The sequence below is a fragment of the Anabrus simplex genome, chromosome 1 (genome assembly GCF_040414725.1).
Source record: "Anabrus simplex isolate iqAnaSimp1 chromosome 1, ASM4041472v1, whole genome shotgun sequence".
NCBI classification, from domain to species: Eukaryota; Metazoa; Arthropoda; class Insecta; order Orthoptera; family Tettigoniidae; genus Anabrus; species Anabrus simplex.
Window position 1 is genome coordinate 1,740,132,450 of NC_090265.1, and position 25,576 is coordinate 1,740,158,025.

Sequence of the window (25,576 nt, forward strand, 5' to 3'; positions counted from 1 at the left end):
CCACTTCTAGGGAAAGAAGACAAAGCAGAAAGATGGCAGGAGCATATCCAACAGTTGTATCAAGGTAACGATGTAGATAATTTCGTTCTGGAACATGAAGGGGCTGTTGATGCTGATGAAATGGGAGACCCAATTTTGAGGTCAGAGTTTGACAGAGCTGTGAGTGACCTCAATAGGAACAAGGCACCTGGAATTGATGATATTCCCTCTGAATTACTGTCTGCCTTAGGAGAAGCCAGCATGGTAAGGTTATTTCATTTAGTGTGCAAGATGTATGAGACAGGAGAAGTCCCATCCGATTTTCGGCAGAATGTTGTTATACCTATTCCCAAGAAAGCCGGTGCTGACAGGTGTGAAAACTACCGCACTATTAGTTTAGTATCTCATGCCTGCAAAATTTTAACACGTATTATTTACAGAAGAATGGAAAAACAAGTTGAAGCTGAGTTGGGGGAAGATCAATTTGGCTTCAGAAGAAATGTAGGAACACGTGAAGCAATCCTGACTTTACGTCTGATCTTAGAGGATCGAATCAAGAAGGACAAGCCCACGTACATGGCATTCGTAGATCTAGAAAAGGCATTCGATAATGTTGATTGGACCAGGCTATTTATGATTCTGAAGATGATAGGGATCAGATACCGGGAACGAAGAATTATCTACAGTCTGTATAAAAATCAGTCTGCAGTGATAAGAATCGAGGGCTTTGAAAAAGAAGCAGCAATCCAGAAAGGAGTGAGGCAAGGCTGCAGTTTGTCCCCTCTCCTTTTCAATGTTTACATAGAACAGGCAGTAAAGGAAATCAAAGAGAAATTTGGAAATGGAATCACAGTCCAAGGAGAGGAAATCAAAACCTTGAGATTTGCGGATGATATTGTTATTTTATCTGAGACTGCAGAAGATCTCGAGAAGTTGCTGAATGGTATGGATGAAGTCTTAGGTAAGGAGTACAAGATGAAAATAAATAAGTCCAAAACAAAAGTAATGGAGTGCAGTCGAACGAAGGCAGGTGATGTAGGAAATATTAGATTAGGAAACGAAGTCTTAAAGGAAGTAGATGAATATTGTTACTTGGGTAGTAAAATAACCAACGATGGCAGAAGTAAGGAGGACATAAAATGCAGACTAGCACAAGCAAGGAAGAGCTTTCTTAAGAAAAGAAATTTGCTCACTTCAAACATTGATATCGGAATTAGAAAGATGTTTTTGAAGACTTTTGTGTGGAGCGTGGCATTGTATGGAAGTGAAACATGGACAATAACTAGCTCAGAAAGAAAGAGAATAGAAGCTTTTGAAATGTGGTGTTACAGAAGAATGCTGAAGGTGAGATGGATAGATCGAATCACGAATGAAGAGATACTGAATCGAATTGGTGAGAGGAGATCGATTTGGCTAAATTTGACGAGAAGAAGAGATAGAATGATAGGACACATCTTAAGACACAGAGGACTTGTTCAGTTGGTTTTTGAAGGAAGTGTAGGTGGCAAGAACGGTAGGGGTAGACCAAGGTATGAATATGACAAACAGATTAGAGCAGATGTAGGATGCAATAGTTACGTAGAAATGAAAAGGTTAGCACAGGATAGGGTGGCATGGAGAGCTGCATCAAACCAGTCTATGGACTGATGACTCCAACAACAACAAGATCAGACGTAAAGTCAGGATTGCTTCACGTGTTCCTACATTTATTCTGAAGCCAAATTGATCTTCTCCCAACTCAGCTTCAACTTGTTTTTCCATTCTTCTGTAAATAATACGTGTTAAAATTTTGCAGGCAAGAGATACTAAACTAATGGTGCGGTAGTTTTCACACCTGTCAGCACCGGCTTTCTTGGGAATACGTATAACAACATTCTGCCGAAAATCGGATGGGACTTCTCCTGTCTCTCACATCTTGCACACTAAATGAAATAACCTTGCAATGCTGGTTTCTCCTAAGGCAGTCAGTAATTCAGAGGAATGTCATCAATTCTAGGTGCCTTGTTCCTATTTAGGTCACTCACAGCTCTGTCAAACTCTGACCTCAAAATTGGGTCTCCCATTTCATCAGCATCAACAACCTCTTCATGTTCCATAACCAAATTATCTACATCTTTACCTTGATACAACTGTTGGATATGCTCCTGCCATCTTTCTGCTTTGTCTTCTTTCCCTAGAAGTGGCTTTCCATTTGAGCTCTTAATATTCATACACCTAGATTTCCTTTCTCCAAAGGTTTCCTTGATTTTCCTGTGTGCAGCATCTACTTCCCAGGACCATACAGCCTTCGACATCCTTGCACTTCTCCTTCAGCCATTCTTCCTTAGCTACCTTGCAATTTCTATCCACTTGATTCTTTAATCGCCTGTATTCTTTTCTGCCCTCTTCATTTCTAGCATTCTTGTATTTTTGTCGTTCATCAATCAGGTCTATTATCTCCTGAGTTTTCCACTGATTCTTAGTTGATCTTTTCTTCCTTCCTAACATTTCTTCATTTTTCATGACTCTCCACTCCTCCTCTATAGTGTTTCCTTCAGCCTTTTCATTTAGTCCTTGTGCAACATGTTCCTTGAAACAATCCCTCACACTCTTTTCTTTCAACTTGTCTAGATCCCATCTTTTTGCATTCTTTCCTTTCTTCAGTTTCTTCAACTTCAGATGGCATTTCATGACCAACAAGTTGTGGTCAGAGTCCACGTCTGCTCCTGGGAAAGTTTTGCAATCCAACACCTGGTTTCTGAATCTCTGCCTAATAATAATGAAGTCTATTTGATACCTTCCAGTGTCTCCAGGTCTCGTCCACGTATACAGCCGCCATTTGTGGTGTTTGAACCAAGTATTGGCAAGGACTAAATTATGATCAGTGCAGAATTCAATCAGCCGACTTCCTCTTTCGTTCCTTTGTCCCAATCCAAATTCTCCTACTGTACTACCTTCTCTTCCTTGGCCTACCACGGCATTCCAGTCTCCCATCACAATTAGATTCTCGTCACCTTTTACATATTGTATTAAATCTTCTATCTCCTCATATACTCTTTCGATTTCTTCATCATCCGCTGAACTAGTAGGCATATAGACCTGCACTATTGTGGTGAGCATTGGTTTGGTGTCTATCTTGACAACAATAATTCTTTCACTATGCTGGTCGTAGTAGCTTACCCGCTGCCCTATTTTCTTACTCGTTATTAAACCAACTCCTGCATTTCCCCTGTTTGATTTTGTGTTGATAATTCGGTAGTCGCCTGACCAAAAATCTTGTTCTTCCTGCCAACGTACTTCACTTATACCAACTACATCTAACTTTAGCCTCTCCATCTCCCTTTTCAGATTCTCTAACCTACCACAACGATTCAAACTTCTAACATTCCACGCTCCGACTCGCAGAATGTCAGTATCCATCTTCCTAATGATCGCCCCCTCTCGTGTAGTCCCCACCCGGAGATCCGAATGGGGGACTACCGTAGTTTACCTCCGGAATATTTTACCCGAGAGGAAGCCATCATCAGTACATCATTCATACAGAGAGAGCTGCATGTCCTCGGGAGGTAGTTACGGCTGTATTTTCCCGTTGCTTTCAGCCGTGTAGCAGTATCAACACAGCTAAGCCATGTTGAGTATTATTACAAGGCCGTATCATTCAATCATCTAGACTGCCGCCCTTGCTGCTACCCCCCTTTCGATGAACCATTCGTTAGTCTGGTCTCTCAACAGATACCCATCCGACCGAGCTCGATAGCTGCAGTCGCTTAAGTGCGGCCAGTATCCAGTATTCGGGAGATAGTAGGTTCGAACCCCACTGTCGGCAGCCCTGAAAATGGTTTTCCGTGGTTTCCCATTTTCACACCAGGCAAATGCTGGGGCTGTACCTTAATTAAGGCCACGGCCGCTTCCTTCCCACTCCTAGGCCTTTCCTGTCCCATCGTCGCCATAAGACCTATCTGTGTCGGTGCGACGTAAAGCAAGTAGCAAAAAAAAAAAAGATACCCATCCGATATGGTTGCACCTGCGGCTCGGCTGTCTGCATCATTGGGACACGCAAGCCTCCCCACCGCGGCACGGTCACATGGTTATAGAGAATTAAATTTCTGATCATTTATGTTTTATTCGGTTTTACCATACCGACTATGATAAGAGTGGTATTTCAGAGTCGGAAGAAAACTAAATGTGAAGGCCTACAATATCGAAAACGCATAACTTTACATTGACCATTGTTTGTTGTGATGTTCTTTGTATTTTATGCTGCCACTCAACTCCGATAGATGGGATTACTGCTGTGTACCGAGTGTAATGGCCTGACAAAATATTGGCGGGAAATGGCTTGGGAGTTAGAAATCTTTCTTCTTTAGCATTTCATTCCTCTGGTTCATACATTTTCTGATACTGCTGGTACGTAACACACTGGTTTATCGTAGTATTCCAGCTATTCGATCAATACTCTGACCCGCTGTTTTGAATGAGCAGTGTGCACATTCAAGGCACAGGCTCACTTGGTGGTGGTGGTGGCGGCGGCAGTGGTGGTGGCGGCGGCGGTGGCCGGGGTGGTGAATTACAATTTAGGCCTATTCCAAATAATAGCACCACATTTCACTAAATAACTCAAAATTCAACCCTGAAAAGAGTCGTTTCTTTTATTAAATTCTACATTCATTTTATTCCAAATTAGCAGTAAAGAAGGGATTTCTGCTCTGGCTTGAAGGAAAAATTTGTCCAAGTCAGATAGGTTTCTTCACTGCCACTGTAGTGAATTGAGATTTTCTTACTCATCGGTTACTCCTAGGGAACAGATTAGTAAAAAGGCATAGTTTTTGCTCTGGGGCTCTCCACTATTCGACTCCCCCCCACCAAAAAAAGACGAGTGTTCGTGGATCACGGCTGTCTGCAGCTTGGTCATTCCAGCTCTGGAACTTTGGACTGTTAGATCGGCAGCGTAGTACTGATTGTTGAAGGTGAGGAAATGTGTGGTTTTTCATTTGATCGAATATTTCATATGAAAGCATGGCTTTTAACCACGCCATTCATACTGACGTCATTGTAATGTCCTATGTTCATTTCAGTTGGGAAAACCACTAAGACAGTCTTTCAGAGGATATAAAAAGGTAGGTGGAGAGTGAGTGTTTGACGTTAATGAAAACTCCCCAACCTGATTGTGACTGATGGTAGGCAGGCGGGCCTACCATTACAATGAAAATTCCCTAACCCAGTGTTCATATGAGAAAATACATTGAATTTCCCGTCGCGTTTCTAGGGTAGCGTTAAGAGCTATGCAATTGAATACAATCTTGCTCACAACGTGTACACTACCTAACCTAGAATTCTGTGTACAATGTAGAATTCTGTAGCAAAGCATGAGTACATCAACTAGTAGGCCATATACAATATACATGTACTTAGACATGATGGGTTATTGAAGAAAATAATAGAGGGTTCACAGACGGGAAAAAATTATATTATGGAAGATGACCAAGATTAGAGTACACGACACAAATATTAGATGACATGAGATGTGATTCCTACTATGAACTGAAAAGGAAAGCAGAGAAATGGCTGATGACTAGTGAGTGATGTAGAGTCCTCCATTTGTCAACTTAGTAACTTTGAGAAAGCTTTTACTTATCTAAGCTGGTAATTGTTGGCTACATCCAGCGACTATGTTTGGACTGAAGCCAGTTCCTTTGTTCCATTCATGGTTGCTATATAGGGGATGAAGGAAATTCTGTAGGCAATAACTCTGTTCAGTGGAGAGGGATGGAGAAGTAGGAGATTGAGGAGAATGCTGTAGGCATTAACACTGTTCAGTGGAGAGAGGAGGGGAAAATGCTTCTTTGTCATCTTATAATGCATTTTTGTGTATTAGGGAGTAAATATAAGCAAATGATTTTAATGAAATAAAAGTGTGGAATTGAATTAAAGAGTATCTTGTAAGACAATATTTTAAGTGATAAATAACCTAATTAAACATCATAAGGGGCAAGCATGCTGCCTAAATTTAGAGAATTTAGTACAGATAAAATATCCTAACCTACAAGAAGAATTTCCAAGGGAAATAATACCCTTTGTACCCAGAATGGAGATGGGGAATGTTGAAGATAAATGGAAAATATTTAAGGAAGCATTGGTTGGATGTGCAGAAAAGGTATGTGGTAGAACATCAGGAAATATGAAAGACAAAGAGACACACTGGTGGAATGAAAGGGTGAAGATTAAAGTGATGGAAAAGAAAATGGCATGGAAAACATGGAAAATGTCTAAGACTGAAGAAAGTAGCAGAAAATATGTGGAGGCAAAGAATTTGGCCAAGAAAGTAGTGGAGGAAGAAAAGAGGAAAAGCTGGACCTTATTCACACAGAAATTGAGAGATCAAATCAAATCAAAATCTCTTTATTTGCAAATGAGGTGTCTACCTCGGTGGCAAATGGTACACTAAAATACATTATTGTCAAGCACCAAATATTAAATTAACAAGAGAAGAAAATTTTTCCTATAATACAATATTATACAATTTACGCTAACAATGTTTTCTATTAAACACACAGCTCATCCTTAATAAATTTATATTGTTTACAAAATTCTACTTATAATATATCCTGTCCTACTTACAAATATAGTCAACTGATATACAGTATGTGGAATTACTTCGAATGATACTATACAACTGGTATAACATTAATATTTACATTGCATTTATTTATTTACTTTTTTTTTTTTTTTTTTACCCGTTCTGGATCCTAAGTAGCATAACGACCTGCTGCGTCTTAACCAGAGCCCCTTTTGCCACCACTTTTCAGAGTTCCTGAAGGGCCTTCACAGCTACCGTAGCGGTCCCAGGGCCCTCGAAGTCCCCACTGTACTTCACCCCTACAGGCAGTCCCCTACTTTGGCTGTCCAAACTCCTTAGACCAGGGGATGGAATTAATTTATTCACACACATTTTTTTATATACAATAACCTGCACTGGTCGAATGCCCTCTAACATTTCATTTATTTTCTCTGTTGCTGTTTATTCTCTTCTTGAATATCTGTACAGATTTTGGAAAAGGATCAAACACTACCCCTGGTAAACTGTTCCACTCCTTCACACCCTTCCCAATGAATGAAAATTTACCCCAATCGCTTCTGCTAAAATTCCTTCTAATTTTATATTTGTGGTCAGTCCTGCCGATATAATTATTTTCCAACTGAAGCCTCTCACGGATATCTCCCCATGCTTCTTCTCCTGTATAGGCTCTATATAATCCTGTAAGTCTAGTTTTCTCCCTTCTCTTACTTAAACTTTCCCACCCAAGTTCCTTTAACATTTCTGATACACTACTCTTTCTCCTGAAATCCCCTGTTACAAATCTTGCTGCTTTCCTCTGCACACTATCTATTTCTTTTATTAGGTATTCTTGGTGAGGATCCCAAACACTGTTTGCATATTCCAATAATGGACGAACCATACTCAAGTAACTTTTTTCTTTTAATTCTTTGTTGCATCCTTTAAGTAGCCTCATTATGACATGTAATGATCTGTATGCTTTCCCAACAATGTCATCAATATGACCCTTCCAGTGCAAATTACTTTCAAATCTCACACCTAAGTATTTGCACTTGCCATCTTTTGGGATAACTACCTCATCCAAAGTATATTCAAATTCAGTTTTAAAGCTCCTGTTTGTAAAAGTTGTAACAGTTGATTTGCCTCCATTAACCTTCATATTATTTTCTTCAACCCATTGTTGGATACTTTCAAGGTCCCTTTGTAATTCTGAACAATCCTCAATGTTGTTTATTTCTCTATAAACAATTATGTCATCTGCATACAATCTTATTTTTGATGTTATATTGTTCCCTAAATCATTTGCGTATATTAAGAAAAGTAACGGACCGATTATACTACCCTGTGCAATTCCCTTCCAAACTTTCTCTTCCTGAGATACATTATTTCCTACTTTGACTTTCTGAACCCTTGAATTTAGAAATGCTTTTATCCAACGTGTAACCCTTACGTCCAATCCTATTCCCTCCAATTTCTTTAATAATATTCCATGTTCCACTCTATCAAAGGCTTTGGAAAGATCTATGGCTATGCAATCTAACTGACCTCCTGAATCCAACTGATCTGATATGTCCTGCTGAAATCCCACCAGTTGTGCCTCACAAGAAAATTTCTTTCTAAATCCATACTGGCTCCTCATGAACCAATTTTTATCATCACATATCCCTCTGATGTACTTCGATATTAAACTCTCCAGAATTTTACAAACTATACTGGTCAGGCTGATTGGTCTGTAGTTCTCTGGTTTCCTTTTATCACCCTTTCCTTTATAAATTGGTATTATTATAGATTCCTTCCATTCCTTTGGTATTACACTATTATTTATGACATAGTCAAAGAGAAATTTTAAATAAGGCACTATGTACCACCCCATTGTCTTTAATACCTCCCCAGTAATTTGATCACTCCCTGCTGCTTTTCCTTGCTGAAGCAGTTGGATTTCTCTGAAAATATCTTCGTTTGTGAATGAGAAGCTTCTTGTTTCCCTCTGTCTCTCTCCCTCTCTATCTTCTGTTTCGGTTTCCAACTCTTGACAATCATCTACTGAATCTCTAAATTCCCTACTAAATAGGTTTGCTTTCTCAGTATCTGTTAAATAGTGTTCACCCCCTTCTCCCACCATTGTAGGAATTTGGATTCCTTTTCCTTTTTGATTCCTGATATATGAATACAGCTTTTTCCATTTCCCTTTGTGGTCATTACCCTCTTGAAGTATGCCATTCATATAATTCTCTTTTGCTTCCTTTTTCACTCTATTCAGTTCCCTCATTAGCTGTTTTCTAGTTTCTCTACTCTCCCTACCCTCTTTGATTTTCCTGTTTACTATTCTACATTTTCTTTTTAATTTTCTTATTTCCCTTGTATAATAAGCAGGGTCTGAGGTCATTTTACCCTTCTTAACAGGTACAAATCTCTTCTCTCCTTCCCAAATAATTCCTTTAAATTTAGCCCAAAGTGTATCCACGTTACTCCCTTCACTTATCCAACAACTGAATTGTGAGTTAAGGTAAGTCCCAAATTCATCAACTTCAGTTTTTCTGTACAATTTCTTGTCTTGTGTAACCCTCTTATTAAGCCTTTTTGGTACGAGTCCTACATCCATTATTACAGCCTTATGGTCTCCTATTCCTTCAATTACCTCAGTTTTATCAACAATTTCCCATGGTTTAACCAAGAATACATCTAGTAAGTTATTGAGACGAGTCGGTTCTTGTACTACTTGTGTAAATCCTCCCTCCCAAATTAACTTATTTGCCAGTTTCTGTTCATGGGCTTCACTTGCAGCTCCTTTCCATTCAACTTCAGGCAAATTTAGATCTCCCCCAATTATTACCATATCATTATTATTGTTTTTACAAGTATAATCTATTATTTTTTCAAAGATTTCCATGTCTCTTTCCTCTCTTCCAGGCCTGTATGTTCCTATAATTCCCACCTCCTTCATATTATCACAAACTAATTTTATCCCTAATATTTCATCCCTTTCATCGGTAAACCATTCATGTGAACAGTAAGTTTCCTTCACCAGAATAAATACCCCCCCCTCCCTTTTTATCTCCTCGGTCTCTACGATAGACTGTGTACCCTTCTGGAAATACTTCTCTATTACCCACCCCTTCTTTCAACCACGATTCCACTCCTATCACCACATCAGTCTCATAAGATTCCATCAATGTACCGAATTTTAATTGTTTATTTACTACACTTTGACAGTTTACCAAGAGCAATCTCAGACCCCCTTCCTCCCTAAAACTTGACTGTTGCAATTGGGTAACTTGAAATTCCTTACTATCCTGAGTTTCTTTTTCTAGTTGACTGAGCCAGCTTAAAGTATAGCTGGCTCTTTCTACTAGTTTTCCTGGTCAGTATTATAACTCAAGGGAGTTGCCTGTTTTACAGTACATATCTTAAGATTAATAAAATCTAGAACAATATTTCCTATCTTTCGTTTACCTGAATTGTTTAGATGGAGGCCATGTTTTGTATAACAGTATCTCTCAAAGCTGCTGCATTCAATAACCTGAGTATTCCGAAAATGTTTACAAATTTTAACAATATCTGTATTGACCTTGTCCACTTCAATGTTCACACACGAATCTCTACTCAAATCATGCCTGTGGGGCACGTTCACTACAAAAACGTTAGTGTGGGTCAGCTTCCCTAGTGTATGTTTAAGTTGTGATCTTACATTCTTGGCGTCGTCGCGAGCTACGTCGTTCGTCCCACCGATGATAAGCACTGCATCGCCGCTCCCGAAGTTCCTAGTTGCTGCTTCTACGTTTTCCACAACCCTGCTGATAGAAGCTCCTGGATATATTTCTCCGGTTGCTGCTATATTCTCGTCGTTAATCACTCCCGCAATTCCCCTTCCTTGGCTATCACCAAACACAGCTACCTTCGCTGATTTAGGCCTAACTGGGTCTTGAATCTGAATTCTAGGCCTAAATTTCAAACTCGGCACGGCAACGGATCGCGATGATTTGGTTTCACGCGCGCGATCACTTTCTTCCAGGATTAAATTATTTAGGGCAGAAAACCTATTTCTAATGTTTATTTCCGGAAATTCAGTTGTAGATTTCTTCTTAGCCGGCCATCCACGAACTACTTGACACCACGTGCTCGAGTTTGTTACTTGTACCGGTATATCACTCGAAGAATGGTCAGTCCCAAATTCTAGCGATCGCAGTCTTTCTTTTAATTCTTGATTTTCAACTTTAAGAGTCTCATTGTCCTTTTTTAGAATGTTTATAATTTCTAATGCACTTTTATATTCCTCATCGACTGTTTTCGGTGCTTCGTCAACGCCGTCCCCAACAACAACATTCCGAACACACTGCTCACAAATCCAGTCAACATTTTCATTAGTTTTTACGTCTCTAGGGCAATTTCCGCACTTATAATGCCACCATCGATCACATGAATCACACAACATTCCATTTTTCACTAATTTTCGACATTTTCCGCACTTTTCGTCACATTTTACGGTTAATTTACTCGGAGAATAAAATACTACGTCGTCATTACCGGGCGCCATTTTGAAAAAAAAAAGGAAATTACTGTACGGTATCTTAAGAAACAAAAAGAGAGATCAAGTAAACACCAGATTTGTGAAGGATGAAGGTGGCATAATATTAACAAAGCCAGAAGAAATAAGAAATAGATGGAGAGAGTATTCTCAGAAGTGGCTGAACATGACAACTAATAACAGTCATTCAATGGACCACCAGGAAAGATAAATGGATAAAGAAATTACGATGAATGAAATTGAAATGGCAGTAAGAAAGATGAAGAATGGAAAAACTGCTGGAATAGATGAAATTTTAGTGGAGATGAAGGCAATTGGAGCTGTAGGCCTGCAGTGGACATATAGAGTTTTCAGGATTGTCTGGGAGAATAAGGAGGTCCCTGAGGATTGGCAAAAAAAGATAATCATCCCAATTATCAAGAAAGGCGATAAGAAAGTATTGAAGGACTACAGGGGAATTACTCTATATCCCATGCTGCTAAGGTTGAGGGTTGAAATTCAGACAGGAAAATCAATTTGGTTTCAGAAGTGGAAGGTCAACAATAGAGCCCATTTTCATTATGAGACAACTAATGGAAAATCAATGGGAGTATGGGAATGATATAGTGATGACATTCATTGACATTGAAAAGGCATATGATATTGTCCCCAGGACTAAAGTTTGGGAGAGTCTGGTGCAAGAAGGAATTGGACGGGGATTAATAAAAATGATCATGGCAATGTACAAGGTATGTTGTAGTTGCATGCAAACACAAGTTGGTAGGACAAGCTGGTTCAAAATCACTAGTGGGCTGAGACAGGGAAGTAGTCTGTCGTCAATCCTGTTTACAATAGTAATGGATGACATCAAGAAAACAGCAAAAGCAGCATATGGAGGAAGAGATGATATTGTGATTTGGGGAGAAGAGGACATGACATTCAGATCGAAGAATGTGGATTGAAAATAAGTGTTGAAAGGAGTAAAACTCTTGTTATGACTAGAAGGGAGAAAGAAGGGAAAGGTCATATTAGACTTGCAGACAAGCCCCTGAAGACGTTCAAATACCTGGGGAGTGAATTAATGGACAATGCTCGACTGGATGCTGAAATTAGTAAGAGGATTCAAGCTGGAAGCTGTTTCTATTGTAGTATAAGAAACATGTTATGGGACAAAGATGTGCCAGTGGAAGCAAAGGAAACTATGTACAAGGTGTATTACATACCCATAACAACTTGCGGAGCAGAAACTTTGACAATGACAAAGGAGGATGAGAGTCGAATACAGGCTGCTGTAACTTCTTGAGGAGTATGATACAGAAGAATAGAAGAGACAAAATAAGGAATAAGAAAATCTGGGAAGAAATTGGATTGGAAAAAATGAATGACAGAATAGAGAAGAGCCGACTAAGATGGTTTGGGCACATAAAGCGAATGAGTGATGAAAGAATGCCATAATAGGTGATGGAAATGCAAATGCAAGGAAGGAAAGGCCACGGACATCCGCGATTGAGATGGAAGGACACAATCCAATGCAGTATTAGAGAAAGAAACCTGGACTGGGACACAGTGTTGGAGGAGAAGTGGTGGAAAAACCAAAGAAAGTGGAGAGGAATCGTATTTGCCCCTACTCGGCTACAGCTGGATAATGGGAAATGATGATGATGATGATGATGATGATGATGTATATCCTAACCCACATTCCAGACATTTAGTGTTAGAATAGTTTCTTGTGGGATTCATTAAGTGCTAATGCGAAAAGTGTGAAATGTACGAAAATTAAGTTGAAGCTGTGTTGGTTATGTAGGAGGGTTGAGAGAATGTTGTCGGCAGTAACTCTGCTCAGCAGAAAATGGGGGGGGAGTGCTGTTTGGTCATTTTATAATGTCTCTTTGTGAATTAGGGAGTAAAAGCATGATAATGATTTGATGAAATAAAAGTGTGAAATCAGAGAAGAATTTACTTAGTAGAGGTGCACCGCTTTGAATTTTCCTCGGTGAATGATGAGCCGGTATGCATTTCACCCTTTCAGGATGTGACACAAGGCATAAAATGTGGTCGAGCATTGGCGTTGTATCTTTTGTGTATTGTGGTTGAATGAGCTCATGAAGGATACGAATGTTGCACAGAATCGAGCAGCGTTTCACTACTGCCCTGACATACAGTTTGGAGCTAATTTGGGAACATCTAACCCTATCTGACCTTAGAGTTATTGAGAATGTCAAGGCTAGATTCTTGAAGAGAATTTTAGGTATTTTCAAAATGTCACCATCGAGACTTGCTAGAGAAACCTTCCTTATGGAAGACATAAGAATGAGACTACAATTAGCCTCCACACAACAAGAACAGAAACTACTTCAAATTAGACTAAGAAAGTGAGTGGAAATTGACTTGGAATTCTACAGGACGGACACAATGATTAATTGAAGCTGGACTGGGCCGAACAGCGAACTGAGGAGTGCTCTGAACAGACTGGCCATACATGGTTTCCATCACAAACTGTGCGTACGACCTGGTTTTCATGACCCATCTGTGCAGTGCGTGTGTGTGCGTGTTATATAGCAAACAATGTGATCGATACCATTTTAGTGAATGCAGTAAAAGAACAATTTCCTTATTGGATTATTCTGAAATGTAATGCACATTTGTGCACAATTTCTTATTATTATTAATGTGTGCACATTTTAGTGAATATTATGGTCCCTTCCATGCAGGTGTTATACAATTTTGGCAGGTTCTTTCTCCGATCCACGTCCTGATTAGTTCAGAAATGGTTCACGCAGGAAGGTCAGGTCGAACTTATCAACTGGCCTCCTTGTAGGGCAGATACAAATCCCATCGAGAAAGCGTGGGCCGAGGCAAAAAAGGATAATGGTGGAGACCTGGCCCGATCCATGCCAAATACAAACGACGCTCTCTGGGATATTGTTGGTGCAGCCAGAGATGTGGTGGCAGGTGATTACATACTTGTGCTTCTAACCTAATCAATTCTATGGCCACATGCTTGGAAGAGGTCATGCACAACAGCAGTGCATGGTTCTGATGCTGAGTGGACCACCCAACAGCCCTTTTCAGGGCCTCAAATAAGCCTACTCACTGTCAGTAATGGCATGATACAACAAAGGAAGTTATGTGACTCACATAAAAAGTCACTGTAAGACCCGAACTCTTGGCACCCAAGGCGAGCAGCAGAACTCACGATTTAGTGCGCATGGCTAACACCTTGGCTGACAAAGTCTCCACGTTTGGAGACATTTCACAAAACTATAACATGACTGCTGGAAAAAAAAAAAATTGCATGCATTAGTCATAATATCATAATATGGCCACTGAACAGATATATAATGTCCCAACCAAGACGTGTAACAAGCTACGTCCTACAACAAAATAGAACGTAACTTGGCAAGGCCACGTTGCATGTCCTATCTTCTCACCTGTATATACCTTCCAAGGGACACTCACTTCCTGTGTTGGGAATTATAAATCATGGAAGTAGACAAACTATGGTAACACTTTCAGAGATACTGGGACATAATTATTCTAATTTATGTTTATTTGAATGTGTTCCTCTCCAAGTTTTGGTATTTCTGTTTACGACCATATTCATCATTTGTTTGTTCCTTTCCATTACATATGCTGTTACATATGTCTTTTAAACCATTTTGTCTATAGTTTCGGAACTGCACTGCATTTGGCTGGTGAGTGTTGCAAAAGCACGAAAGTTTTAAAATTGAAATAATATCTAGACAACACATGTAATGATAGTATTAAATCTCTCATTTTATAGAGGAAGGGCCATTGTAGCAAGAAACAAGGGTCTAATGTCGATTTGACATCATCGGGTCATGCAGTAGTACTGCCATCTTGTGGTACTAAAACGGTCATGCGGCACGGCTAACAGTTAGTGTAGCTCTTGACTTTGGAATGGTACAATGTTGTATGAGATGGTGTTTAATTTCTCTTCGTGGGTTTTACATATATATGACAAAAATAACTCGAGTAGTGAACATTTGAGAAAATTGTGGTGTGGGCAGAATTTCTTTCTTTTATAAAATGTTGCGATGTTTGGACAATAAATGGCTTCAAAATGATCAAAAACCCATTCAGGGAAATAGAGCAAATTACCAAAATTCCAACAAGTCCAAAATCGCCCATTTTAAATGTTAGATGATTTGCAGAGTTAACACAGCTGCGGGCATCCTAAAGACAGTTCCGCAGTGCTGGAGTATCAGCCATACTCTTCCAGTGAAGGAAAACAGTGTACAAGTCATGGTCTTGAAGGTGCATAAATTTATTTGGAATTCAGAAATGAAATGTCTGCAATAAAACTGCAAACTCGTACTAACTAGATCCTTCATTTTGACTACACCTATCACAAAATATAAATTTCATGTTTCCGTATTGGCAACTAAACTACCGTAATATTCTTTAAATCACTATGACAATGATTTATTGCCTTATGGTTAATGTGAATTTAAAAAACAAACTTTAAACCACGACCTTATAAGAACATAAACTTTTCCTTAATAAGAACATTTTAACATACATATCATCCTCCTCACTTCAGTTTTACATGTTTTTAACTACAGTACAATATGCAATGTCAATTTTAGCCATCTACTGAAGATGATCCATTTAGGATCAAAACATGTATATTTATTTATTTATTATTTATTTACATATTTTACGCCCACATTGGAGCACTGAAATCAATACATTTGAGTTAATTTCTTCTTCTTCTTCTCCCAGAACTTTTTCATCCTCTCCGACCTGGAAGCCCTTTGTGTGTCCGATATAGTATATTGTTTCCGTTCAACTACTTTTAGTTTGAGACTTATGCTTTTGTTCTTCAAAATCCTCTTCTCTTTTCTGTCTTTGATTTGTTGCCGAGTTATACCCAATTCTTCCAAATCGTCCTGAACTTCTTTGAACCAATTATTATTGATTTTATTCTTCAAAAAGTAATCGAATAGTTGTTTCAATATCCTGGTGTCTGCTAATCTAGATATGTGACAGAAAAAGGAAATTCTTCTTTTACGCATTGTAGATATTATTGATTCACATTCACGATAGACAATGTTGTTAGGCAACAATCTCCACTGTCCATCAACTTGGTGTTTTTTATTAATAATTGTTCTAAGAATTCTTCTCTCAGTTTTCTGTAATTTGTCTGTTGTAGATTTTACATTTAATTTGAATAACGTTTCACTAGCATAGGTTGCCTCTGGTTTAACTATGGAATTATAGTGTTTCAGCTTAGCGTTTATCGAAAGAGATTTTTTTTTATAGGTTGGCCAGGTAAGTCTTTGTGCTTGTTTAAATTTAGTTGTTCTGTGTTCTATTGCTTCTTTTTCATTTGTGTTCCATGTTATTATTTCCCCAAGATATTTGAATTTCTGAACAATTTTAATCTCTTTATTACTGTTCAGCTGAATAACTGGTAAATCAACTTTAAAAGTTGGCATCATTTCTGTTTTTTCAAATGAAATTTGTAATCCCATTTTTTTAGCTATAATTTCTAGTTGTTCAATTTGAAATTTAGCCTCTTCTATTGTATTTGCAAGTAATGCTAAATCGTCCGCAAAAACATGTATAGTTGTAATGAATGTGAAATTTAAGTTTTTTAAATTCACATTAACCATAAGGTATTGAATAAGGAGAATATTGTTCAACAATAAATCATTGTCATAGTGATTTAAAGAATATTAACACCTATCACATGGTACGGTTTTCACATCAATATTTTTGACCGTGACAGGCACAGCCCTGTTTTAACTTTTCTTTGTGAGGACCACCTTGCAATTTATCTTTTGTGCATCTTGGAAACATTGTCACAGTGTGAAATTCTCCATTTTTCAGATCCAAGTTGGCTCGAAGGAGACCTCTTACTGCACCAAGTATGGCCGTACCACCAGTACTGCAGGTTGCTAAGTGAGTGGGTGCTCTTGATCACTTGTACTGTTACTAATCAAGAGTGGACCAGAAGTTGAAGTCACATTCCATCAGATTGCGAGTTGTGGTCCCCCTGATGATAGCATAATCATCAGTAATCATTCTCCATTCAGCCAAGAAATTGCAAATTTAAAAAAAAAAATGGTACTGGAGTTTCTCTGATTATTTGTATCTTCAGGTTTATAGATATTGCCTGTTGAACACATTTCAATCTTTGTTTTACCCTGTGTGGACCGGGGTCCTCTACTTGGCTACCTCTGGAATGTGGACACTCGTCTGTTGTGGCATTTCTCTCCTGAAGAGGGAGCAAGTCTTATACATAAAACATACATATATAAATATAAGTACATATACATACACACAACTCAATAGTATCTCTTTCTCTTGCTTTATGTTTTATGTTGGAGATTTTTTAAAAACACTACAGAGTCTTTTATTTTCAACTTTAGTTGGATTGAGCTTTCTAAGTCTTCATAGATAACAGTCCCACTATCCTCCACTGAGTAGCTGATCAATGTATAGTGTGCTTGTATTTGACATTTTATGTTTAATATGATAAATATCTTAGGTAATAAAATATTTGTAAATTTGGCCAAGGGTTACCTATCAGTATCGCAGCCTATTTCTGTGGATGGTTTATTGGGTACATCAAACATGGAGTAGTGGACTTGTATGAAGGCAAAGAATACTTGCTTGTGGTGTGTATGTCTCTTCTTACTCTGTTAAAGCACATAGGCCTCAGTGGGAATAATAATTGGTAATAGCATTGGTATTAATTTATGAAATTATCTCAAGTAATTTTTAGTATTGTCATAATTTATCTTCATCTGTATTATGATTCCTGTTCAGCTGCTTTTGTCAGAATGTGAATAAAGTTATGCAATCAGGTACAGTACTCAGTGGAGGTAGAACTGGCCTAGCTGCTACACTCATCTCTCAGCTCTGGGTTTATGTTCTTTTTGCTTCTGTCTGTCATGTTATGTTGCATAGGTAGGACAGATAACTGGATGATGATATCTGAACATTTTCTGGACATTATACTTCATCTTAATGCATCATAGTGTATAAAATTATTATTATTATTATTATTATTATTATTATTATTATTATTATTATTATTATTATCCTGTCATGCTCTCCTTTAACTTCTTAAGTTTTCATAGGAAAGTTGTGCAAAGAGTTCAAAGATAGATAACTTATTTAAGATTTTGAGATAAGCTCTCAAGAACACTGAATTCCACAATACATTCCACTGAACATGTTTGACTTAAAAATCCACCATTCCACTGGTGAGTTGAACTTTTTCAGTTATGATTTGGGAAACCTATATACAGTATACTGTGTATATGTATATACATTAAGCAAGAGTTGGGCTCTTAGAAGTTAATTTCTATGTTAATTTAAGTTGTCATATAGCGTAGACATAAGAATGTGTCATACTCTTAAGTATACAAATATTGCTTTGGCAATTAAAAGAAGGGAAATAAGCTCCTGAATTTTTCTTATTTACAACTTTATCTCGTATAATCGTTCAACTAAAGTCGTATTTCTGTTAGAGAAAGTATAAATTATAGGACTTTGCATGAGAATAACTTAAGCAATTTAATGTTTCTCTTATGGATTGCATAGGATTGAAGCACATGGACAGTGAAAGGCATTTCCCTAGAATTCAGTTGTAAGAAGAATGGAAATCCTAAGCAGATGTTTCTGAGACTGGTTTACGCTACTGTATTGCAGTCCACAAACTAGGCATTCCATCCTTTGTTGTGTGAAGCAAGATGACTGGAAAAGTTGGTCTCATTTATTTCTGTATAAACCCAAAAACCGTCTTGTCTAAAAGAGCAGAAAATGACCAATAGAACAGATATCTCCATTTTCACCTGACATCAGGTAAATAGTGTAATGTCTGTTCTGTTTCCACTGTCACCATCCATGAAAATACATAACTATGCATTATACTACTATTCATTCATGCTATGCAAATGTTAATTTGAGATCAAAAGACTTTAATGAATTAATTATTTGTGAATTATCTTTTTTGTGATTCAGTTTTCTAAAAGATTTTTCATAGAGATGAAAACATGGTGGGTTGTTTGGTTCAACCATTTATTTATTTTTTATTTTATTTTTTCATATTGAAGATTGTATGATTTATGATATACATCTTTCTGGTGAACATGACATGTTTTGTTTCTCCATCTTTGAGTTTCTTGTTGGAATAACCAAGATGAATCTCTTATTTTACATGCATATAAATAGGTGACAAGAAAATCACACATTCAGTGTTAGTGTTAGTATTTACCTGCATCTTTACTCTGAATTATTACAGACCAGAGATTCCAGACATAAAGGCAAAGTGTTCCATTCCTTAATACAATATATTTTAATATTTTATGGTACTGTTTTTATTCTGGTATGTTTCTGTATGTTGGTAGTATTGGTATTTCTATTTTATTAAAAATATATAATTTATCATAGTCATATGTAACTGTTTTTCAATTACCGTGATCTTGGTTTACACTATGGTATAAAGTTCTGAATCCCGCAATAGGAAATGAAATATAAAACATAAGGATTAAACTGTAATTGCAAGATTGTTGCTTCCTGTGATAATGTGACAGTATACTTTTCTGAAACTGTTTCTTCCAAATGAATTGGTTTATCATTGGTACTGATTAGGGTTTTTCCTAGTTAGTATCATTATATTGAGAATTATTAGTGCATGTTTTATTTGTCATACTTCCTGATTTTTTGCTGGTAAAATGTCGGTCAGAAGTCTGTACTGGTATTGCTTTTGAGTCTGTAGCTGAATATCTGGAAGTAAAACTGACAAAAATGTTTCATTAAAAATCTGATTAACTGCTTTCCATTGTGTAAGCTTTTTCTTTTACCATTTAGATTTATTATATTACCTGTTCCATTGGAAGGAAAATCTAGAGGATAGAATGAAAGAATTGAAACATTATTTTGTATTCTTTGCTACTAAGAGTATACAAATTTTAAAGTGAGTTTGTACTTTCTTAGTGCCCAATTGCTTGTATTTTCTTGAGCTGTTATGTGTTTGTTGTACAGTATTATTATGTTTCTCAGTGTATAAATCTCCTTTATTTATACTGAAAGATTGCTAGTCTAAGCTTGAAGAAGCCTAAGTGTGACATATTTAGTTTGAGAATTGCTGATAGATTTTAAATTTAAATAGTCTTTTTATATACACATATTATATATATATGAAAAATTTATCAAGATATTATTTATGTTAATAGTTTGTATATATGAAACACAGTTATAAATATATATCTTTGTGGTGAAAGTGTAAGGGAACATCCTACATATTTCTGTTTTTTGTACCTCCTTACCATTGATTCGAGGCAGCTGGAGTGGAATTGTGACTGCTTATGATTTGTGCAATATTAGTCGTATAAAATGTTTGTTGGTGCTAAGGAGCTGTTGGGAATACTGCAGTGGTGGCTCATAATCAGCTGAGCGCTATTGTGAAGACTGGAGAACCTTTTTGTAAACCTTACTGGTACAAACTCCTAATAACTGAAAATTCACATTGTGTATAGGAATATATGGATTGCAGAAAATCCATTTTGCTATTAAGTAGCTATGTAAGCAAAATCATTTTAAATTTTATTTTTGTTCTTTATATGTATTAATATAAGTATATTTTGTTGATATTACAGTATTTTTTTGATTAGGCCTACAGTTTATTTAGGAAATATTAATTTGTAACTGTAAGCTTAATGGCAGTTGGGCCTGTGCAATTACGTTTTCAAAATCATATTTTGTTGACCTGAACTATGTAGACTATGTTGTTCAAGATGTAGTTATAACATACCATGGTAGAATAGTTTTGATTACAAAACATCAGTCAAGTCTGTGTCGTTCTGACAGTCCTGTACCAAAAAGAAAAAAAATCAGAAATATATGTCTTGATATCAAGTGGGAAAAATGTGAATATCTTAATAAATTTTAATCATATATCAAAATACATAAGTGTACAGTCTTTTTTCATAGGGGAATTAAAATTGCTTTCTGAGTGTCTCATAAGGAGATCTCTGCTTGTTCCCCTTTTCATATCTCCTCTCTGTCCAATGCCTTATTGTAACAAAAACGTTTCCCTTTCTGTTTGTTACATTAACACATTTGACTAAGGAAGTACAATATTCCTTGTGAATCTTCAATGCAGTATATTTTACAATACAGATGTGTGGTGTTAATGTAACACAAAGTTTAAAACTCTGATGTATTCTAACAAACGATGACTTCAATTAAATATGGTTTTCACTCTTACTTAAGCAATAAAATTTACAGTCGATAATTTTATCTCCTAATAAATGGAATATGTCTACAAAGAGGATCATACACAAACATATAACACCTGGTTTAGTTTAATTATTTATAATCAAGATGAGCTGTTGCTATTCACCTGTTTTGTAATATTGGAGGCTTTATCATGGTGTTTCTGTCTATCAGTCTCATAAGATTGACTAGAGAAGCACATTTGAGTTTATTGAGAGGAAATGTTTCTTCAGCTTGATTTTATCAAATATATATGTATGCCATATGTAGCACTAGGTTACTTACACATTATGAATCAAATTAAGTATCTGTTGCTGGAAGGTCTAAAAATAAACAGAATATAGTGCAGCTGGTTTTCGAATGTGGTATCAATTTATTAAACACTGTATGACATTAGATCTGCATTTGGAATAATTTATATGATTCCTGCTTCTCAGAGTTCCTCAGTTTTTTGTCTTGAAAAATAACGAGTTTATAGTATTATTTCTTTCCTTCATATTCATTCTATCTTATGTATGAGATATTGACAGTGTCCACCCAATAAACTTAGTGAGCTTATTCTGCCGTATGAACTCCTCCATGCATATTTTTAAGAGCCTTATAGACATAATTCCATATATTCTTTGTTAAAAATCTTTTTCCTCCTATAATTTTCTTATAATGTAAACAGGTATCCCCATACATTCAACTGCATTTCTGTCAACATTTTGTTAGTATTCTTAAAATATTGTCTTGTTGGGAATTGCAAGCAAGATTGTTATTTTCTTGAAAACTAGAAAATACCAAAGGTGTGAGATCTTTACTCACTGTAAAGCTGTATTAAAGTGAAGAAGAAACATGTAATATAATGCAGTTTAACCATGCATCACAAAAATGTTAATAATAGTATGTTTTTGGGTAAATAAAACTATTTTTAAAATGCCTGAGTGTTTACATGTTCATAGGACCTCTAGAGAAAACATACTCTACATTATCATTAAAAGTAACCATTACAAACTGCCTCTTGGTTATATATTCAGTGATAAGCCACTCTGATGAACAGCACTCCTGGTGTCAACTGTATGAATGAGAGTGAGTTTGTTGTGACCAAATGTAATATATATAGTGACTGACATGCCAACACTCTCATCACCACTTCCATGTTTATTTTCAATAGTCTCAGCAGCAGTAATTGTCATTCTGTTTGGTGTTGAAATGTTTGCCTTGTAAGCAAAACATCTCTTTAAAGAATATATGATCTTGGCTAAAGTATCTTGTGTTGTGTATCGAGTTCCTAAGCTTTCATATGATCATCTCTTCTCCTACAAAATGATGACATCCTCTGCCTATACACTAGATAGAAAACTTGATTACTTGCAACAAGATAGTTGATACTTGTAGCAGTACAAAGGAATAGGATGCAGTTTCATAAATCTGAACTTAGAAATTTCCTGACAAACACTCAGGAGCGAGTAATAAGTTACTATGAAGCATGGGATTTTTCATATTGCCAGCTTGAGACCAATTCTTAATAGCTTATCCTTCAAAAAATTAAAGTGGATGCACTGTTTTTATTATTATTTTTATTCTCCAATATTTTTTAACTTATGCTCTGAAAGCTATTTTTCAAATCACCTTTAAAGAAGTTTATAAAGAAATTAAGATCTACAGGAAGCAACATCCACTATGCAGATGACATTGTGATATTAGCTGACATTTTAGAAGACCTTCAATTCCTTTTCAACACCATCAATGAAGTAAGCTAGGAGTTTGTTCTTTCAATGTTTATTTTAAAGCCAATGTTCACGGTAACCAGCAAGCAGAAAATCTCAGTGCTGTTATCACTCCAGACAGAAACACCATTGAAAGAGTGTCACATTTCAACTACCTAGGACAGACTTGGCAAACTGGTGTGGCTGGTTTGTTCAGCAGCTCTGCACAACACAGTGAACAGTGGGTCTAGAAGGTGAGAGCTGCATTTAAATCTGTATAAGACTAAATATTCAAAGAATTGTAACGTCAAAACAATCGGGGGAGGGGGAGTAAAATCCCAATACATGCAAGGGAAAGTCAGTTTCACATTTTAAAAATTATTTTTAAAATTATCCTTAAGATCTTTTTAATAATCTACAATGAAACTTCTCCAGATGACCATCCCTTTAAGCCAACTGCCCCTATTCCCAACTACTTTTCCCAGATTTGAGGTTTGATGTTTGTGACCTTCATGGTTTGTTTGAGGTGGTGTTTATAACGCTTTAGAGGGACACCGCAGGCTCTCATGTCTGAGGAAAATTCACCATAAAGGAATTGGTGAGGAAGTCTGGTGTCGCTTATGCGGCACACGTGCCCGGTCCACTGAAGCTAACGGCCAATGTTAGGGGCATCTACAGATTTGATATATCTAAGATTGAACGGAAGTTTCTGCTGATGAAATCATTCAAGCTTCTTGATGTTACAGCTGTATAGGGTCCAGGTTTCATGTCCATAGAGTAATGATGTGATGATGACTGCTTTATACACCATGAGTTTGATATGAACTGTTAGGTCTTTATTTCTAAAGATGTGCTTGGGTAGCTGACCAAATGAGCAGCACAGAGTCTGTTCTCCACATCCTTTATGAGGTGCACTGTTTGTATTTTTGGATTTGGAAAAAGCTTATGATACAGTTAAGAGAAAACATGTATGGAAATGCCTACTGAAAAGGAATGTACCAAAATTATTAATTAACAAGATAAAAATGTTGTATCATGAGAGTAAAAGCAGTTTACAAGTGGAGAGTGGTGATTCTGAAACATTTTATACAAAAGTCTCAAGCAAGGAAGTGCACTGTCGCCATTATTGCTTATTATATTGATGGATGAAATCATAAAACGTGTAAAACAGGGTATCAGTAGTGATGAAGTGAATGCTTTGGTATTTGCAGATGATGTGGTGATTTGGGGAAAGGGAGAAAAGGAAGTACAAAGGAGACTGGACATTTGGAATGAAAATCTGAAGGAGTTTGGAATGGTAATTAGTAAAAAGAAAACTGTAGTCATGCACTGTGGAAAAGAGAAAAAGAGAAGCCAAGTAAACATAGACGGAGAAAGGTTAGAGAATGTGGAACAGTTTACATATCTGGGTAGCATTATTAATGGAAGTAATGAAATCAACCCTTAAATTAATAACAGACTGAGTAAAGGTAGAACATTTTATCATCAAGTCAGAGAGCTTTTATGGGATGACAAAGTACCCAAGAGAACGAAATTAACATTATATAAACAGTATTTCATACCAATTGTAACATACGGACTAGAAACACTGGTAACTAATAAGAGACAAGATAGTAAGATCCAACCAGTAGAAATGAAATTTTGAAGAACATCAGTTAAAAAGACAAGAATAGATAGAATTCAAAATATTAAAATCAGAGAAGAGCTGAAGATAGAACCATTAGTACAGAACATACAGAAAGCAAGACTGAGGTGGTTCGGACATGTAAAAAGAATGGGAAAGGATCGGGTAGCAAGAAGGGAATTGGAAAGAGAAGTTAAGGGAAAGAGACCAGTTGGAAGACCGAGAAGAAGGTGGATGGATCAGATTTGAAAGGACATTGTAGAAGCTGGATTGGATGTGCTGGAAGTAATGGAGCAGGAAAAGTTGGAAGGACAGAAAGGAGTGGAGGAGGCTTGTTAACCACACCTGGGTGACTGGAGTGGGACATTGATGATGAGGATGATGACTGTTCAGACAAGATGCTCCCAAGGTATGACAAGTGATCTGTCTTTTCCAGAATAACATCTGACATAGACATTGAACTACTACTTCTACTTCTTCTTCTTCTTCACTGATGGTGAGGCCAAAACTGCCATATGCTCTTTTGAAACTATTGACTGACTGCTGCAGGTCCTCAGAGAGTGAGAGCAGGTGATGCAGTATAATCAGCATATTACAGTTCAGTTATTCTGTCACATAAGTTGAGCAATGTGAACGAAGTCTTGTCAAGTTGAAGAGACTTCCATCAAGAAGATACCTTAAATCAATGCCAGAGGTGTTGGGTACAGCATGAATCACAAAGCATAGCAGCCACATACAGAGCAAGAGTGTTGGGGCAAGTAAATGCCCTTGCTTCAGTCCATGTATGAGAGGAAAAGCATTAAGAGTTGTTTTTCTGATGCAGAACCTGACCAGACTTATCGTGGAGTGCTCGAACCAAGCCAACAAAGAGTTCAGGGCAATCGAAGAGTCTCAACACTGCCCACATAGCAGGCCTTGGGACAGAGTCAAAGCCTTTACCAGATCATAAAACACTAAGTAGAGAGGTTGCTGCTGTTCTCTGCATTTTT

General features: G+C 37.1%; 1 protein-coding gene across 1 annotated transcript in view; it reads left to right on the forward strand.

Moving 5' to 3' along the window:
* The window catches only part of unc-104 (kinesin family member unc-104), an 871,528-nt gene extending 849,335 nt beyond the window's left edge, over positions 1-22,193 (forward strand). The window contains exon 34 of the mRNA XM_067138474.2: positions 16,875-22,193. Coding sequence (XP_066994575.1) covers positions 16,875-16,950 — 76 coding nt within the window. The 3' untranslated portion in view covers positions 16,951-22,193. The remainder of the gene's footprint in view (positions 1-16,874) is intronic.
* Positions 22,194-25,576: the final 3,383 nt, after the last annotated feature.